Genomic DNA, 17,373 nt, shown 5'->3' with positions numbered 1-17,373 from the left:
CATCAATATTCAAGAGGGAAATCGGCCTGTAGGAGGCGCACTCCTCGGGATCCTTCCCCGGTTTCGGAATAACCACAATAGTGGCATCCAGCATACTGGCTGTGAGAGCCCCCGTCTATCTGAAGGAATTGAAGAGTCGCACCAAGATCGGCACAAGTTCAACACAGAAGGTCTTGTAAAAAAGTGCAGAAAAACCATCAGGGCCAGGTGACTTCCCGACCTGCAAACATGAAATTGCCGATATGACCTCTTCCGCCCTTATAGGTTGATCTAATGAGGTCGCCTCTCTCTCAGTCAAAGAATTAGTTGCTACACCCTCTAGAAAGGCTAACGGAGAGGCATTACTGGGATCCTAAGCCCTATATAGTCCCCGATAGAATTCCGCAAACGCCTCTGCAATTTGGTCACTCGTGCGCGCTTCTGCTCCCGACGGAGAGCGAACCATTTTTATCATTGACGCCGGGCGCTGTGCTCGCAACCAATGTGCCAGTAGCCTCCCACATCTATTGATTCCTATATAATACTTATGCTTAAGGCGCACTACCGCATACTCTGCCCTGTCCCAATCCAACCTCCTGAGCTGCTTCCTCACTTTCTCAAGCTCTCGCCAGACTCTCGGTGCACCGGTATGTTTATGTGAACGCTCCAATACTCTCACTCTCTGTTCTAAATCCTCTCTAAGCAGTCTCCTTGCTTTATTATCCCTAGCGGACAGCGACATCACCTCACCCCTCAGTACAGCCTTCAGTGCCTCCCACAGTGTCGCCAAGCAGGTGGTACCATCATCATTAAGGCTAAGGTAGTCTATTATTGCGCTACGAATCGCCTCTACTGTTGCACCGTTCTGAAGCATTGAGTCCCTGAATCGCCACCCCAATACGCTCACGCGCTCCATACTCATGACAACGTCAACAGTAACAGTAAACAGTAAAATTCCCGCGAGGCCAAGAAAAGGTCAAGTCTGGCATACGTCTTAGTCGCTGCCGAGTAAATGAAATAGTCCCTTAACGTGGGGTGCGCCCTCCTCCACTCATCCTCCAGGCCACACTCACTCAGCCATTGACGACCCGCCACTGTCATTGACCCCGTCTGCCCATACCGGTGACCTGAACGATCCAAGTCACTATCCATGACCAGGTTAAAATCCCACCAGGATAGCACCATCCGGAGACTGCAGCAGTGGGATCAAAGCCTGTTTTAGGAAGACTTCCTGCTGGGAATTAGGAGCATACAGAGAAGCAATAGTGAAGGAAAATCCCCCCAGTCTCAATCTCATAGCTTGAAGCCTACCTTGCACCTCATGCAGTTTTGTCACCACTTCCCCGGGGAATGAGCGCGCCAACAATATCGCAACCCCTGCATGTTTCGTTGATGCCGAAGACCAGAACTGCCTAGGGAACCATTTAGAGCGCATGCTATAAATATCTTTTGGGACGAGATGTGTCTCCTGCAGCAGGCATATGTGACTCCCCGACCTCTCTAAAGCGGACAGGACGGCTAGCCTCTTCGTTGGATTATTAAGCCCGCGGACATTCAAGCTTGTACACTTAATAATCATTCCCCAAAAATGAGAGAAGCCTTCAAGCAGGAAGGGACCTCACAGGAAGAGCACCCCCCGGGCCAGATGATGAACCGCCTCGAACACCAAGGCCTGAGAACATCTCAACACAAAAGCCAGCATCGCAGGGAAACACTACAACATTCAAACAATACGCACAACAGGTGCTCAAAACCAAGAAGTCCTCGCACATCCATCCTCACGAGGAAAAGTGTCCACAGGGCCGTAGAACCATCCATGTTTGGTAAACCAGGTCCATCGCCCCCGCCGCCCTGACCCTCCTCAGCGGCCAACTAGCCATTAGCATCAAGGCCATCCGCAGATCGGGTCTCTCCAACCCCCCCTCCTCTAAGCTGAAGTTGCGGCGGCCACGCTGTTCAGAACGGATTCCCGCTCCGACCTCAGCTCCGAGGCCGTAGGGCGCTGCAATTTCCTTCTCTCCGCCTCTTCAAGGTCCGCACAGAGAGGACGTGGAATAATTGGAGCTCATGTCCTCTGAAAAGTACCTGATGAAGATTGCGAGCCCGCTGTAGGATCTTTTGTTTAAGCACAAAATTGTGGAGACAGGCTAGGATATCTGGGGAGCGGTCTCCGGGGCCACCGGCGAGGCCCACTCGGTGAACTCTGTCCATAACTATCTCCTGAGTGTCATCCGGGCCCAACTGAGAGCGAAACAGGCCCACCACATACTCTCCAATGTCCTCCTTTTCCGCCCCCACCGGGGCCCCTCTGATGCAGATATTTTGTCTCCTCAAGCAGTTTTCCAAATCCTCGACCGCTATCTGGAGGAGGTCCTGCTGCTCTCGGAGGCAGACGACCTCTTGCCGCAGGTCCGCCACCTCCTTACCGCGAGGAATTTCGCCATCTTCCAGCTGCGCCACTCGATCTCCCAGAGAGGTAAACTCGCCTCGTAGTTCCTTCACCTCCTGGGATATGTCCCTTCGAAGCTCCTGGATGTCGCTCCGAAGCGAATCAAACAGGGAGGTCAAAAACCCCTTCGTGACTGGGGAGCCCTCATCCGACTCCATCTCCGTCCGACCCTCCAGGGGTCTCTCCGCCAGTGTATCCTCAGCCAAGCCACCTGATGCCGTACAGGCCCGTCAACATTTCTCTCACGGAGCGCTCCCGCTTGGATTTGGGCGCCGCCATGACTCGCGGGCACGGACTCGGTTCGCCGGGCTACCCCCGAGCTTCTCCAAAAGCTCAGTCCGGGAGTAAATCACTAGGTGTCTCCGTGGCAAAGATTGCGCCTGGCCGTCGCACTTTGTAGCCTCCACATCCAAATCTTTGCCTTATGTAGCCTCTACAGCCTCACACAGGGGCCCACACTTACTTGTGCTCCTTGCTGGTGAATACAGCGACCTCGTAGTAAAACGATGGCCCCTCCTTTCTTTGACTGCGTCTCCAGGCCTCTCCGCAGTCCTGGGGAGACCCTATGGGGAGGGGGGGCTCACCTCCAGCCCCCGACCAAGTCTTTCAAGCGGGCGCCCCACGCACGCAGGGCGCCTACTGATCCTGGGGTCTAGGCCTCCTCTATGGTCCTGCAGCTCGCGGGGCCCAGCGCGAGCCCTCTTGGGCTCCGGTCCCTCTGCTACAGGGCCCAGGCAGCTGCCAAAGAGAGGCCCGCCTCACGGCCCAGGACGCCGCCGAAGCCACTCCACGGCACCGAACACCTCTCGGGGCCGGCCGCTCTTCGCTCCTCAGGAGCAGCGCTGCACGCCTTTCAGCCCCCGTCGGGCCACCACGGGCCCTCAGCAGCATCCGGCAATTCGGGTGGGCCTCAGGGCGACCCCCTGCCAGGCCAGTCGTCGGTGTCCCATGCCAGGGCGGCAGAGCTGGGACAGGCACGTCATAGCGCGCCGCCATCTTGGCCACCTCAATTTTTTTTAAAGGCTGTACATGTGTATTTATCAACCAAGAGCATGGGGGCATAAACATAAAGGACAATTAAGTATTTGAAACAGTATTAGTGTTAGATACACAAGTGGGTAATAAACAAGGAGGTTTTCAATACCTTGTTGAAAGCCAGGAGGTTTGGGCCTCCTGTGATCTCTGACTGAACTAAGTTTCAAAGACTGCGTGGAAGAAGGACTGCATGATTAAGATTTTTCTCTATTTTTGGAAATGTCATGTCCAGATCTAATCTAGCAGTGTTCTTTGGGAAGCAGGAACATTGTTGATATATCACCTGCCTGTTAACTGAGTGAGTACATACATAATACTGAGTTTCTGATTTAGAAAAGGGTGCAAAGAGAATTGAGTTAGCAGTGCTGTAAAACTTCTGCTAGTGTCAGACGTGCAGTGGCTACTGATTTAGGATTTCCAGATATGAGTGGAAAATTAATTGTGCAAACTACACTAGCCCACCAATATTTGTGTGAAGATTTGGCAATAAATCTGGCAAAATCCACTAAGTTAAGAATATGAAGACATTAGTGGATTTGGACTCAAAATTTACTCCACAAAAACCTGTCGGAAACAAAACTACACCAGTGGAAAAAATGAGATCTTATTTACCTGATGGACACACATGGCAAGTGTAAAGACAGTACATGGGAATGACCTGTGTTTGTGATGTGATTCAGCTATTACACATGCAGTATCAGCACTTCTATCAAGATGATGATGCTACAGATGCTATTCCCTTGGAGCTGTGTTTTACCATCACAATCCCTATGCAATGAACAAAAACATTCATGATGTACTATGTATACCCCAACTGCTGATTGCAGATATGATCAAGCTCATTTTCATTTTGAATGTTACATCTATGGTACAGCACTTATCAATCTCCAGGATGCTGCAGAGCACCTTATAGATAAGAAATGTAAAGTGGCATGAGTACATTATGCTGTACATAACATAACTCATGGTCCATTTGGTCACATTGGAAGAAAGGAAGTCTTCCAACGAGGGTGACCTACCCAAATGTAACAAAAAGATGAGGGCCTTATGACGCTGTTAATTACCAGGGGTTGTACATCCCATAAAACTCAGAATTGCAACCCAAGCACAAATAGGTATCTGCGGAGGGGTCCACAAACTCCAATCCACTCAGATACAGGGTCTAAAGCAATTCTATGTCAGAAATAGGTTTAATTGGGGTATCACTACCTTTTATGAATGAATTCCCATTTCTATGAACCAATTTTAAACCTAATAAGCTTGTTGGTGTCTGCATTTGTAACTCTCTGGATTGACTTTGATAAAGGTTATACTGTTTATTATGGCAATATTCCTTAATCACACTAACAGATAATGGAGATGATTAAATTAGGTTCTTCTGTACTTGTAGCATACGATTGTAGAGCTGTAAGGAAATATCAGAACCACCTTCCACTTGAGAAGGGGGGAGAATTTCTGGCTAATTAAAAAGTGGCTGCAGTTCTTTGTGAGTGATATGCAGCCCACTGTATTCATGGGCTCAGAATAAATACATTTCTTGCTATTTGTAATGGCCTCCTCACTCACACTAGGCCAAATCTATTGTTAGAAATGGAGTCTCTAGTTGGCAGGCAGTTTACACCCTGTCCAAGTAGGGACCCTCACTGTAGTCACGGTAATGGAGATACACAGCTCACTCAGATTACCCCTGCTCACCCCCTTGGTAGCTTGGCATGAGCACTCAGGCTTATCTCAGAGGCAATGTGTTAAGTATTTGTACCCACACACAGCAACACAGTGAAAACACTACAAAGGGACACCACACCAGTTTAGAAAAATAGCCAATATTTATCTAAGTAAAACAAGACCAACACAACAAAAATCCAACATACACAAGCAAGATATGATTTCTGTAAAGACTAAGGGGGTCATTCTGACCCTGGCGGTAATTACCGCCATGGCGGGGGTCGGCGGTAGCACCGCCAACAGGCTGGCGGTGCACCGCTGGGCATTCTGACCGCGGCGGTTCAGCCGCGGCCAGAAACGGAAAGTCGGCGGTGTACCGCCGACTTCCCGCTGCCCTTGAGAATCCTCCATGGCGGCGGAGCGCGCTCCGCCACCATGGGGATTCTGACACCCCCTACCGCCATCCGGATCCTGGCGGGTCTCCCGCCAGGAACAGGATGGCGGTAGGGGGTGCCGCGGGGCCCCTGGGGGCCCCTGCAGTGCCCATGCCAATGGCATGGGCACTGCAGGGGCCCCCGTAAGAGGGCCCCACGAAGAATTTCAGTGTCTGCTTTGCAGACACTGAAATTCGCGACGGGTGCAACTGCACCCGTCGCACCTTCCCACTCCGCCGGCTCCATTCTGAGCCGGCGTCCTCGTGGGAAGGGTGTTTCCCGCTGGGCTGGCGGGCGGACTTTCGGCGGTCGCCCGCCAGCCCAGTGGGAAAGCCAGAATGACCGCCGCGGTCTTTTGACCGCGGAGCGGTCTTTCGGCGGGAACCGCTTGGCGGGCGGCGACCGCCGTCCGCCGCGGTCAGAATCACCCCCTAAATCCCAATAAAGCACTTAGAAACACAATAGCTCCAACTGGTGCTATCACGGCGTCGTGATGGAGTCATTCCAACAGTCCAATGCCACTCGTGAGGGAGAACAGCGCTGGTCACGGAATCGCATGGACCCCAGGTACAGTACCTCAGAAATGAGGCTGAGTCAAAGACGTGGCACAGAGTCTGGTAAATGAGGCGTCACTGGAGCCGGTGTCGTGTTGGTTCTTTACTGCTACGCAGGGGAGGTAAGGCATTGGTTCCTTACGGAGGCAACGGAGGTGAGACAGCGGCGAGGTGGTGGTTTCTTATGATCCACCGGGGTGGATGAGTCCGGATGATCAAGACATGATGGGGTGACCTCTCGGGGTCGCAGTCACACCACAGGGCAACAGGAGCTGCATGGGAGTCGGGTGTCATGGACGTCGGTGACACAGCACTCAGGACTATCAATGTCATGAGACTTCAGGCGCACTGCGGCGGTGTCAGGCCTGTGGTGTCAGTCATGGTCGTTGCACTTCAGCAGGGACCGTGGCTTCAGGTGCAGGCAGCGGCATGGAGTCGGGCAGCTGCACCGGTTCTGGAGTCATCTGGAGTCAGTGTGCCTGGTTCTTCTTGTTTGTATACCAGATTTCACTCCCAAGGGCCCAAGAACAGGAGTGGGCACCATTTGGCAAGTCAAGGTCCTCAGCAAGATAACCCAGGGGCTGGCAGGTGAAGTCTGTAGTCCACAAGACCCTGTCTTTCCTGCCCTAGTCCCAGACACACTCTAAGGGATTGGAGACTGTATTGTGTGAGGACAAGCACAGCCCTATTCAGGTGCAAGTGTCAACTCCTCCCACCACTCTAGCCCGGGATGAACCATCAGGATATGCAGGGCACACCCCAGCTCCCTTTGTGTTACGGTCTAGAGTGAATTCACAAATAGCACACCTGTCATCCTGACCCAGATGTGTATTCCAGCAGACAGACAAAGGCACAAAATGGTTAAGCAAGAAAATGCCCACTTTCCAAAAGTGGCATTTTCAAACTTACAATCTAAAAACCAACTTCCCCAAAAGATGTATTTTTAGATTGTGAGTTCCAAGACCCCAAACTCCAAATCTCTATCTGCTCCCAATGGGAAATTGCTCTTAAAAGATATTTCAAGGCGATTCCCATGTGAACCTATGGGAGAAATAGGCCTTGCAACAGTGAAATTTTTTTTTACAATATTTCACTATCAGGACATGTCAAACACACTAAAACATGTCCTACCTTTAAATACACTGCACACTGCCCATCAGGCTACCTTGGGCCTGCCTTAGGGGTGCCTTACAAGTACTAAAAAAAGGGATGGTTTGGGGCCTGGCAAGTGTGTGCACTTGCCAGGTTGACATGGCTGTTTAAAACTTCACACACAGACACTGCAATGGCACGTCAGACATGTTTACAGGGCTACTCGTGGGTGGCACAATCAGTGCTGCAGGCCTACTAGCAGCATTTGATTTACACTATACTAGGGACTTACTAGTAAATCAAATATGCCAATCATGGATAAACAATCATAATCACAATTTACGCAGGAAGCACTTGCACTTTAGCACAGATGAGCAGTGGTAAAGTGCCCAGAGTACCAACACCAGAAAAAACGAATTCCAGCACACAGTAAAAAATACAGGAGGCAAATGCAAAAAGGCAGAGGAAACCATGCCAAGGATGCCAGGTCTAATGTATATGGAAACTGAAATCTAGGAAGAAAGTTTCTGGAAAAGGCACCCTGATAGCGAATCACCAACATAGGGATACTAATTTCTGAGGAGAGATGTCTACTACATTTCTGAGGAAAGAGGTTTATTATGTTTTGTATCAGATATTAAAACTAATACTGTGAAAGGTAAAACTGAAATTTGGTCATCCTTATTCTAGCAAAGAGAAGGAGTTGGTAAGGAGAAATACATCTGGCACTGAACTCTCCGAAAAAGCCAAGGGTTTTATTTTGGAGTGACTTGCAATGAGAGGTCTAATAAACTGGAGCCTTTCAGATGACATCAAATGTAACCTATATTGATTGCATTAGATTTCAATATTGGAAAAAGCAATTAAGTTGCTATAGTCAGTAGAACATTCATTAAAATTCAAAGGGCTGAACTCAATACAAAAGGAAAGCACATGTTCTGATAAGCGTGTTCACTTACAGAAATCCGGAGGTCCTTTCTAAGATGTAAGTATCTAATAAACCAATGATGCAAATCCATTCTTATTTCCTAACTGCCACCAGCATCTGACATACAGAAGGATTTCAGAAGATGAAATTGAGTTAGATCATACATGTACAGAATAGGCCTGACCCTCAATAAGTGTGAGAAACAGTGTTGTGGGAATAAAGGCGGTCATTCCAACCCTGGCGGTCCGAGACCGCCAGGGTTGGGGACCGCGGGAGCACCGCCAACAGGCTGGGGGTGCTCCCGCCGCGGTCAGAAACTGAAAACCGGCGGTGTACCGCCGGTTTTCCGCTGCCCTGGGGAATCCTCCATGGCGGCGCAGCTTGCTGCGCCGCCATGGGGATTCCGACCCCCATACCTCCATCCTGTTCCTGGCGGTTTTGGCCGCCAGGAACAGGATGGCGGTATGGGGTGTCGTGGGGCCCCTGGGGGCCCCTGCAGTGCCCATGCCAATGGCATGGGCACTGCAGGGGCCCCCGTAACAGGGCCCCACAAAGATTTTCAGTGTCTGCCATGCAGACACTGAAAATCGCGACGGGTGCAACTGCACCCGTCGCACCCCTTCCACTCCGCCGGCTCCATTCGGAGCCGGCATCCTCATGGAAGGGTGTTTCCCGCTGGGCTGGCGGGCGGCCTTCTGGCGGTCGCCCGCCAGCCCAGCGGGAAACCCAGAATAACCGCGGCGGTCTTCTGACCGCGCAGCGGTATTCTGCCGGCTCCCGCCGGCCCTGCGGTTACCGCAGCCGGCGGGAGTCAGAATGACCCCCAAAATCACTGATTCCCTGGTATTCAGGACAAGACTCTAATGATACTAATTTAAGAGACATTTGCATTTCTTAAAGTATTTCTGGTCAAACCTTGTTAAAATATGGCAGCAAGCTAAATGGAAGTGGTGGGAAGATGAGGGCATAGCTATCTTTGCACACTTTCAGAATGCAATAGTCTCAAGTGATGTCCCTACTGATATTAAAACACTTTGGTTCTCATTGTGGGGGCAATTTCATAAACCAACGTACTGAAAAGAGACATGATACCCATAGGTCGAATACACAGTTTATTTGACTAATATTTTACAGAGGAAAGAAGTGATTAAAGTTTGGTGTGGAGCACTCTGCTTTATTGCGATGCACATATTTTGACATGGGATTACATCTGACCTTTATTGCCTCAATGGCTTGAGGTATCTAAAAACATAAAAGTTGTGAAATGACCGGATATACAGTTCCAGGGATTGTGTAGTGACTAACGACTTTATGTACTTCTGCATTACTTCACCAATGGAACGCGAGAAGGCCTCATTTAGTTTTCGGCAGTGTGCTCGTGGTGTGCAACATTTGTGGCAGAGTACCTGACCACCAAACTGTGAATAAGCCCCATTGTCTTTCCTCCATAAGGGCCATGGTCTGACCCTAGATTTAATGGTAAATGTTCCCTCAGGCAAGCTTGCCAGAACAACTAAACCTCAAGTGCCATGGTATGTGCAAATGTGTCGGTGAGGGCTATGATAATCAGCAGTTGCTGTTTTGGCTTTTCTTTCCATTCCTTGAGCCAAATGGAAAAGACATCTGGCTATTTCCAGAGGAATATCAGCCAAAAACTCTACTGCGTTCCTGCGCAAGAGTGGTTTATTGTGTTTTTTAACTGTCCTTGTGAGTTGTTTGCCTTTATGTTTATCTTGCCTGCCCCGAAGAACATAAAAATAGGAAAACCCACAGCAGAGTGGCCCATGTGCTTTGTGTGCTTCCAGTTCAGAATAAACCTGAAAAACAGCCAAAAAAAGCTGCAGTTGTGAAGATAGTTATGAACCGAGGACGCCCAAGTATCACAATCAAAACTACACTGTTTTAAGGCTGTTATACATGAAGAAATAAAAAATAGTACTCTATTCTATTCCATGATTTAGGGGGTTATTCTAACTTTGGAGGAGGTGTTAATCCGTCCCAAAAGTGACGGAAAAGTGACGGATTTACCACCAGCCGTATTACGAGTCCATTATATCCTATGGAACTCGTAATACGGCTGGTGGTATATCCGTCACTTTACCGTCACTTTTGGGACGGATTAACACTCCTCCAAAGTTAGAATAACCCCCTTAATGTCTCAGCAGATCATACTTTTATGTCTGCTTTGCATTAACAATTGACTATCGACTCCAGTTTGCTGTGCTTAAACTGAGCCAGTGTTTTTCAGTCTTGACGAATGGTATTTAATTCGCAACAATGGCACTTGCCACAACCCACTATATCAGTGGCATAACATACTATGATAGGACCCCCTGCAGAATGTGAAGAGGGGCCCCTTGATCTCCCATATCCCACAGATATTCATTGACATTGGACAGAATGGGGTCATCTGAAGATTCTGGGGGTCCCCTACACTGCATGGACTGCAGGGACCTGTTTTACACCCCTGCACCACATGGTGGAGCGGTTTGTCTAATTTAGAGGTGAGCACAAGTGTTTAATAATACAAAATACAATAAAAGTTTAAAATACCTGCTGCCCAGGACATTCTTATAGCTTTGAGTGGCACACTTGGAGTGTGATGCTTAATATTATATTGATACTGGCACTGGCAGCGCAGGCAGGGGCAATGGGTAGTTTAATACTTCATAGATCTTTTAAGCAATGACCAAGCATGCAAAATGAGCGCAAGAGTAAGGTGGATTTTGGCATAAGGCATATGTGAAATCAGAGAATACACAATCATATTCCACTACGCATTTTACAGGTACAAGGCAGACCCATGAAAAAATTGTAATATCTGCACACATACGCCTAGCTTTCCCACCTCTTTGTTCCGCTACATGCTTAAGGACAGCAGCAAGTGACAAAATAAGAGCACTACTCTGGTTACCATGCACATCACAAATAAACACTAGAAAAGGCTAAAGGCCTGGGTGTAAAGTGCTAAGACAATGAAGACAGACGCAGAGGAGAAAGCTGGCAGGGAGAGATATAGCTGTAAAGTAGTCCCCATGGAGTTCAGAACAGGCACTTGCGTAAAGGGGAAAGATACAGCTACCAAGTCAATATTATTACACTAAAGATGATACCCCATGCGGCTGAGCATAGATGTGATTGACAAAGTCTCTATCAGACTCCCCACTGGACCATTTTCCTCCAGAATTCTGTAACATGGTTAGATCTACTCTCCTACACCCCCTGTTAGAGGTTTGTGATGGCTCCCTCATTAATATTTGGGTTCCCATTGAGGGGAAAAAGGCACATATTGTTTCTTTGCTGAAGAAACAAAATGCTGACCAGGCCGTTCTTTCAAATTATCTGGTAATGTCTCTTTTATTTTTTGCAGTTAAAATTCTAGAGAAGAATGTTAACCAACTGCTCTCCAGCTGTCTGGAACAGAAATACATCTTAGAGCCCTGAAAGTCTGGTTTTCAACGAAAACACAGCATTGAAACTGCCCCGCTGTTGTTCCTAGATGATCTAAGAATGCTAGCAGACAAGGCAATTCCAGCTACCTTAGTACTTATCAATTTGCCTGCTTGATTCAATACTGTATCTCATTTCATCTTTTTAACCGGATTAGCGGAGGTTGGGATCAACGGGTAAGCACTTCAGTGGTATAAAGCCTATCTTGAGGATAGGCATCAAGCCGTGTACCTCTCTCTATTTGTGTTAACTTAGAAGGCATTGGACCGACGCATCCCGCAGGAGTCTGCCGTAAGTTCGACCCTGTTTAATATCTGCATCTGCGCATTGACCTTGTTGGTCAGATCTTTCGGTGTCACCTGCCTGAACTATGCTGAGGACACCCAGCTGGTCATAGCTTCGGATAAAACAGGGTCATTCTCTACTTATGAATTCCATCAATGTATGACCTCTGTTACTTCTCAGCTGAGACTCAATGCCTTGAAGTTTAACTCCAACAAGACTCAGGTACTCTGGATTTCTTACTCCACCCCCGGCCAGAGCTGTTCCCTCTCTTTCCTGGCTTCCATCCTGGGCTGACCTTCCCTATCCAGTGAAGTCTATAAAGAATCCAGGCTTTTTTCCTGGAGGAAAATCTGTCCTGGGTAAGGCAGTCTAACCATCTTACCACCACTTGTTTCCTTCTAGTAAGAACATTTAGAAAAATAGCCCCACTTTTACCCTCTCTGTCCCATCAGATTGTGGTGCAGGCCACCATTTTTGGTTGTCTTGACTTCTGTAACTCTGTGTTTTCTAGGAACCACTTCTAAAGTGCTGATGAAGATTCAATACATATAAAATGCAGTGGCCAAATTAGCCCTTGGGCTGCCTAGATCCTCCACATTTTTACATCAATCTAAACCAATTTACCTATGGAAAAATTTTTATTTTTATATCTCAGCTGGCCAACTTCGTTCTCAGGATGCCTTTCTAATCTCTATATCCAGATTTAACCAAGTGCGGTCGGGAGGTATGGCATTCTCTGTGGCTGCACCTAAAGTGTAGAAATCCCTGCCTTTACCCCTATGTTGGATACCTGTATTGCTACAATTTAGAAAAGCCTTGAAGACCCGGCTGTATGCATGTTGATATGACTCTGGCCTCTCCTGAGCCCCGTTGTCTTTTGGTGTGTTAATATTCTTGTATTCACCACTGCCTTATGACATTTGGGAGTAGTCACTTAGCATCAGGACACCTTATGGTATTTGTGCATCAATAAATTCAATACCATAACACAACATGATATAACATAACATGACATTGTATGCATATTGTTAGCAGTAACTCTATTTGACAGCCGTGCTATCAAATTCCAGACTTAAAATCTACCCACAAAGGTGACTCTGCAAGTCATCACCCTTTGAACCAAGCAAAACCCAATTATGCACCTAATTTACATTGACATTGATAAGTTATAAGTTGTGGTGCAAGTGTGGTACACATCAGTCTGTTCTGAAGCTAGAGGACGTATGCAACAGGGAGTGCCACTTAAGGCAAAACATAACCACGTTACAGAAAACAAACATTTATGTAAACAGTCTATATTTTACAATTTTCCCAGAACTAACATTACGTATTGTATACATTGCACATTATTATTATACTTTTTGCAAAATAGTTGTAAGTTGCAAATGTACATTAATACTATATTAATATATATAGACCATGAAAAAGGCTGGAGCCTCAACTGAAACACGTTGTCTTCAAGATTTAATGGCGATCTGCAGTGCTTAGTTTGTAAAAAACGTAAATAGAAGCTGGTGCCAAAAGCTTCACTCAGAACCCACGGTCGGTAGCACGTCGAATGCTTAGTCTTCAATCCACCTCATGCCTCTTTAACCCACTATGAGACACACTCTCTCTCTCTCCCATTCTCTCTCTCCCATTCCCTCTCTCCCTCTCTCTTCCTCTCTCTTCCTCTCTCCCTCTCTCCCTCTCTCTCTCTCTCTCGTTCCTGCTTTCTACCTCTGTCACTGTTCACCTTCTTTCTCCCTCCCATTTTTTACCCTGTATTTTTTTCCCCTCCCTTGCTCTCGTTCAGTGTCTGATGAGGAAAAAATAAGGGCTGATCCCCAAAAATGAGCAGCTGGGGGCCCCACCTGCGACCACTTCCTCAAATTATGCACTGGTGCTCTGTATTTAGCATAAACATTGTCACATCAATTCCTGGGAAGCAAATATACTGGTGAAGAGAACTTATTTACTTATTTTTGTGTGTGTGTGTGTGTGTGTGTGTGTGTGTGTGTGTGTATATATATATATATATATATATATGTATATATCATTATATATGTATACATATATATATATATACATAGCTATAGATATAAATATAAATATATATATATATATATATATATATATATATTATATAATTTCAATGAAAAAAACTAAAGCGTAAAGGATGTGCTATAGTTAGGAAAGCTTTATTTACTCTTTCTCAACATACAAACCCAACTTAAACATTAGAAATTTTAAATGTATAGTTATAGCTTAAATATATATTTTAAGCACCACCTTCAAATTACTATGTCATAGTTACAACTTACATTTATAATTTACACACCACCTTCAAATTACTCCAAGTCACACACCTCCATACGTAACTTCACTCGCCATAAAACATTAACTATAACTTACACTTTCTCCATGCAGTAGTTATACCCTGGCATATTACATAACTTATAGCACGTGAAATTATAACATTGATGACATTTATGACATCTGAAATGACATGATTTTTGAATGCACAGTTCATGGTAGAGTGGCAAGTTATAGTTGATGTAGTGTGTCAAGTGAGGTGACCAGATTGTGTACGGAGGTGCACAAATTATAGTAAGAATACTCATAAAAACATAAATAAAAGTGAACGTTTTTAGCTATACACTTAAAAAGCATAAGCAAGTTTACACTTATTGAGTATCATCAGATGGGTCAGAAAGTAAGTAAAAAAATGTACTGTTTCCAGTTATTTAAAACCATAATAAAATATCAAGGAAAAATTAAAAAACACCTTGAAAAGCACAAGATTGTAAGAGACCACTTCAGAGATTATGATTGACTATTCTATGGGCCACAAACTACAACCGATAGTCAACTGCTTCTGCATTATTAAAATTACATATGCCCTGACCTGTTAAAAAATAAAGAGCATTGCCTTTGCCACCTGTCCAATCAACCTTAAAATCATGGGCCTGAAAGTTCTCTTCCGCAGTAAACCCATACTCTTTAGTGAGACTGATGCACTTCAACCTCCTTTATAAACTGCAACTGCAGGTACAGAAGCACACATGAGGCATAAGAAAAATCATTTAAAATCAATGAAAGACATGAAATGTATTTTTCACATTTTAGTAGCACAAGCGTAATACTAGAGCTGTTTAAATGATTTAGAGGGCTGACAGCAGCTATGAACATAGAAGACTGCTGTATTTGGAGTTGGGCAAATGAAGTGATACTAAAATGTATTTCCTTAGTTCACAACTGTGAAAGTATCTATTGTAGAGAAATCAGATTCTGCTCACCGCCTCCACGTTTCTAAGCTGTTCCCGAAGTTTCCCTTGCTTGATGGTTTCCTTCCAGGTTCCAAGAGCTTTCAACTTGCAGACCAGCTCTTCCAGCCGACTGTTCTCGTCTCGCATAGTCTGGAGCTCCTGGTGCTAGGGGGAAGAGATCACCGTCAGCACAGTGAAGGATATAGCAGTAGCACAAAGCACAGAAAGACATCTGGATGTGGGACTTCCTTTTATCTCCTCATCCATCTTCCTTGTCCCAGTACATACATTGTGGGGTCTGCCTCCGCAATGTATGGACTACAGATAGGATTTACTTACATTAGTCCTAAAATAATCTTAAAAATGAATACTTATACCTAATCCATAGGTTGGGCTCCACCTTCTCAGTGTGATTCATAAAGAGGGACTCCTACCACACTTCAGGAACATCAAGCACTGCGATAACCCTGTGGTCAAAACCAACGAGTGTGTAGGGCAGGTATCTAGGACTGTGACAAGGAAAACTAGGACTTACATTAATGAAGATAGCTGGTAAGTAATTGCAGCAGTGCTTACAATATATCATCATAATGGTCACAATTCCAACACTCGCTCCATGACAATTTAACATCACCCTTCATGTCCTGTCTGACAATTTGACTATTCCTCATACTACAGCTAGGGATATTGTATTTAATGCAATAAAAGCCTTAAATGGGTGTGAGCTAACACGTGCAATAATTAAGAATACTGCTACCCTAATCTGCAATCTATTGAATAGTGCAGTGTTTGGGATTCATTGTTTCAGAACAGCAATTCTCGCAATGCAAACTCTACAAAGAATTTACACTCTGTATTATGCTTGTTCTTGTGTATGCATTGCATTAATTTAAAACATGCTTATTTCCAAACTGAAAGTTTTTCCAATGATAAATTCATAAAGAAATTCTTGGAAGATGTTGCCGTACAAAATATGCCAGTTACTTAGCAATTGCACATCTTGCATACCACACGTAGTGCGATGCGAAAAAAGATAGACTTGCCCCAATTACTATGCACATAGGTGCAGCGCACTAACCCAGTTCCAGATGTGTTATATTTCCACTTGGAGCAGTAAAAATAAAAATTGGATGATTATTCACCTAAGTGCTAATGTCATCTAAAGCATATTTGAGTATTACTGTTGCATATAATAGTTGTGATGGAACTGCTTTAAAGAACAGGAACATTTAGTTTACTGCAAATTAAGATAGAAAGTTTGTGTTATATACTGTTTATTTGTTAACACATGTTTTAACAGCATTTTGTTTTGTTTCGTGAATCACAATTTGCAAATGTTAGCATAATCTAAATTTGAAATTCCTTTTGAACGCAAATATCACCTGCAATGCCTCCACGGTAATGGGGAGTAAAGGCTCACAACACAACTGCTAGGTTGCTTTTGTCTGAAAAAACACCCTTTGAGTTTACCGCCAAAGACGTTATGACAAAAAATGATTTCCAAAGCTGGTGGCATTCCAAAAGGTGGTGGCTTGCACTGAGAAGGAGCATCCCTCAGTTTTTTTGCGTTTCACTTCTGACTTGACAGTGCAGCTGTCTGCAAGACTATTGTTACCATTTCTTTTTAGGCATAAGTAGAGAGTGGGGTTTGGGTCCAAAAAGAAGAGTATTTTCCCCGAACACATTCTACTGGCTGTTTTGTGTATTGTTCTTTAATTTGTAAAGTGCTTCCACAGTCAACCATCACATTTTTTTCACAGCAAGGGTCAGATATTCAAATCTTTTTTGGAGGTAACAAATGCTTTGATTTGCATAACTGGGTCATTTGTGACTGCAAAAAAAGCATTTTGAAATATACAGAAGCCAAATTGTGATTCGGTAACAAAGGGGTGAGTTTGGGTGTCCTTTCCTAATACCGAATCGAAGTGTCATGTATTAATGTTTTGAGACTGAATTCTGGCCGCAAAACATACATTTTTTTTTTTACAGACTACTGAAAGGTAGTGGCAACCATTCACAAATAGGAATGGGTCTCCAGAGGTCCCCTTCAATTTCAGAATGTTAAACAAAATGTTTTTAAGAACAGGCACTGGTCCCACAGACCACTGCCTACTCTAAATAAATTAAACTTAAAATAGTCATTTTTTGTTTTTAAAGTGCACCCCATTTTCCTTTGAGGGAAAAAAAAGCTGCATAAAAAAATAATCTTTATTTAAAAGCAATCACAGGCATGGTGGTGTGATAACCTCAGCAG

At 45.4% G+C, this 17,373-nt stretch overlaps 1 protein-coding gene across 1 annotated transcript in view; it reads right to left on the bottom strand.

Moving 5' to 3' along the window:
* LOC138297105 (uncharacterized) overlaps positions 1-17,373 on the bottom strand; it is a 648,847-nt gene that overhangs the window by 160,709 nt on the left and 470,765 nt on the right. Inside the window, exon 43 of the mRNA XM_069236605.1 lies at positions 15,150-15,284. Within this exon, the coding sequence (XP_069092706.1) occupies positions 15,150-15,284 (135 nt within the window). The remainder of the gene's footprint in view (positions 1-15,149; positions 15,285-17,373) is intronic.

Source organism: Pleurodeles waltl, chromosome 5 (genome assembly GCF_031143425.1).
Source record: "Pleurodeles waltl isolate 20211129_DDA chromosome 5, aPleWal1.hap1.20221129, whole genome shotgun sequence".
Taxonomy (NCBI): domain Eukaryota; kingdom Metazoa; phylum Chordata; class Amphibia; order Caudata; family Salamandridae; genus Pleurodeles; species Pleurodeles waltl.
The sequence above is the reverse complement of the archived record's forward strand: the minus strand, read 5'-3'. Positions and strand labels throughout refer to the sequence as shown.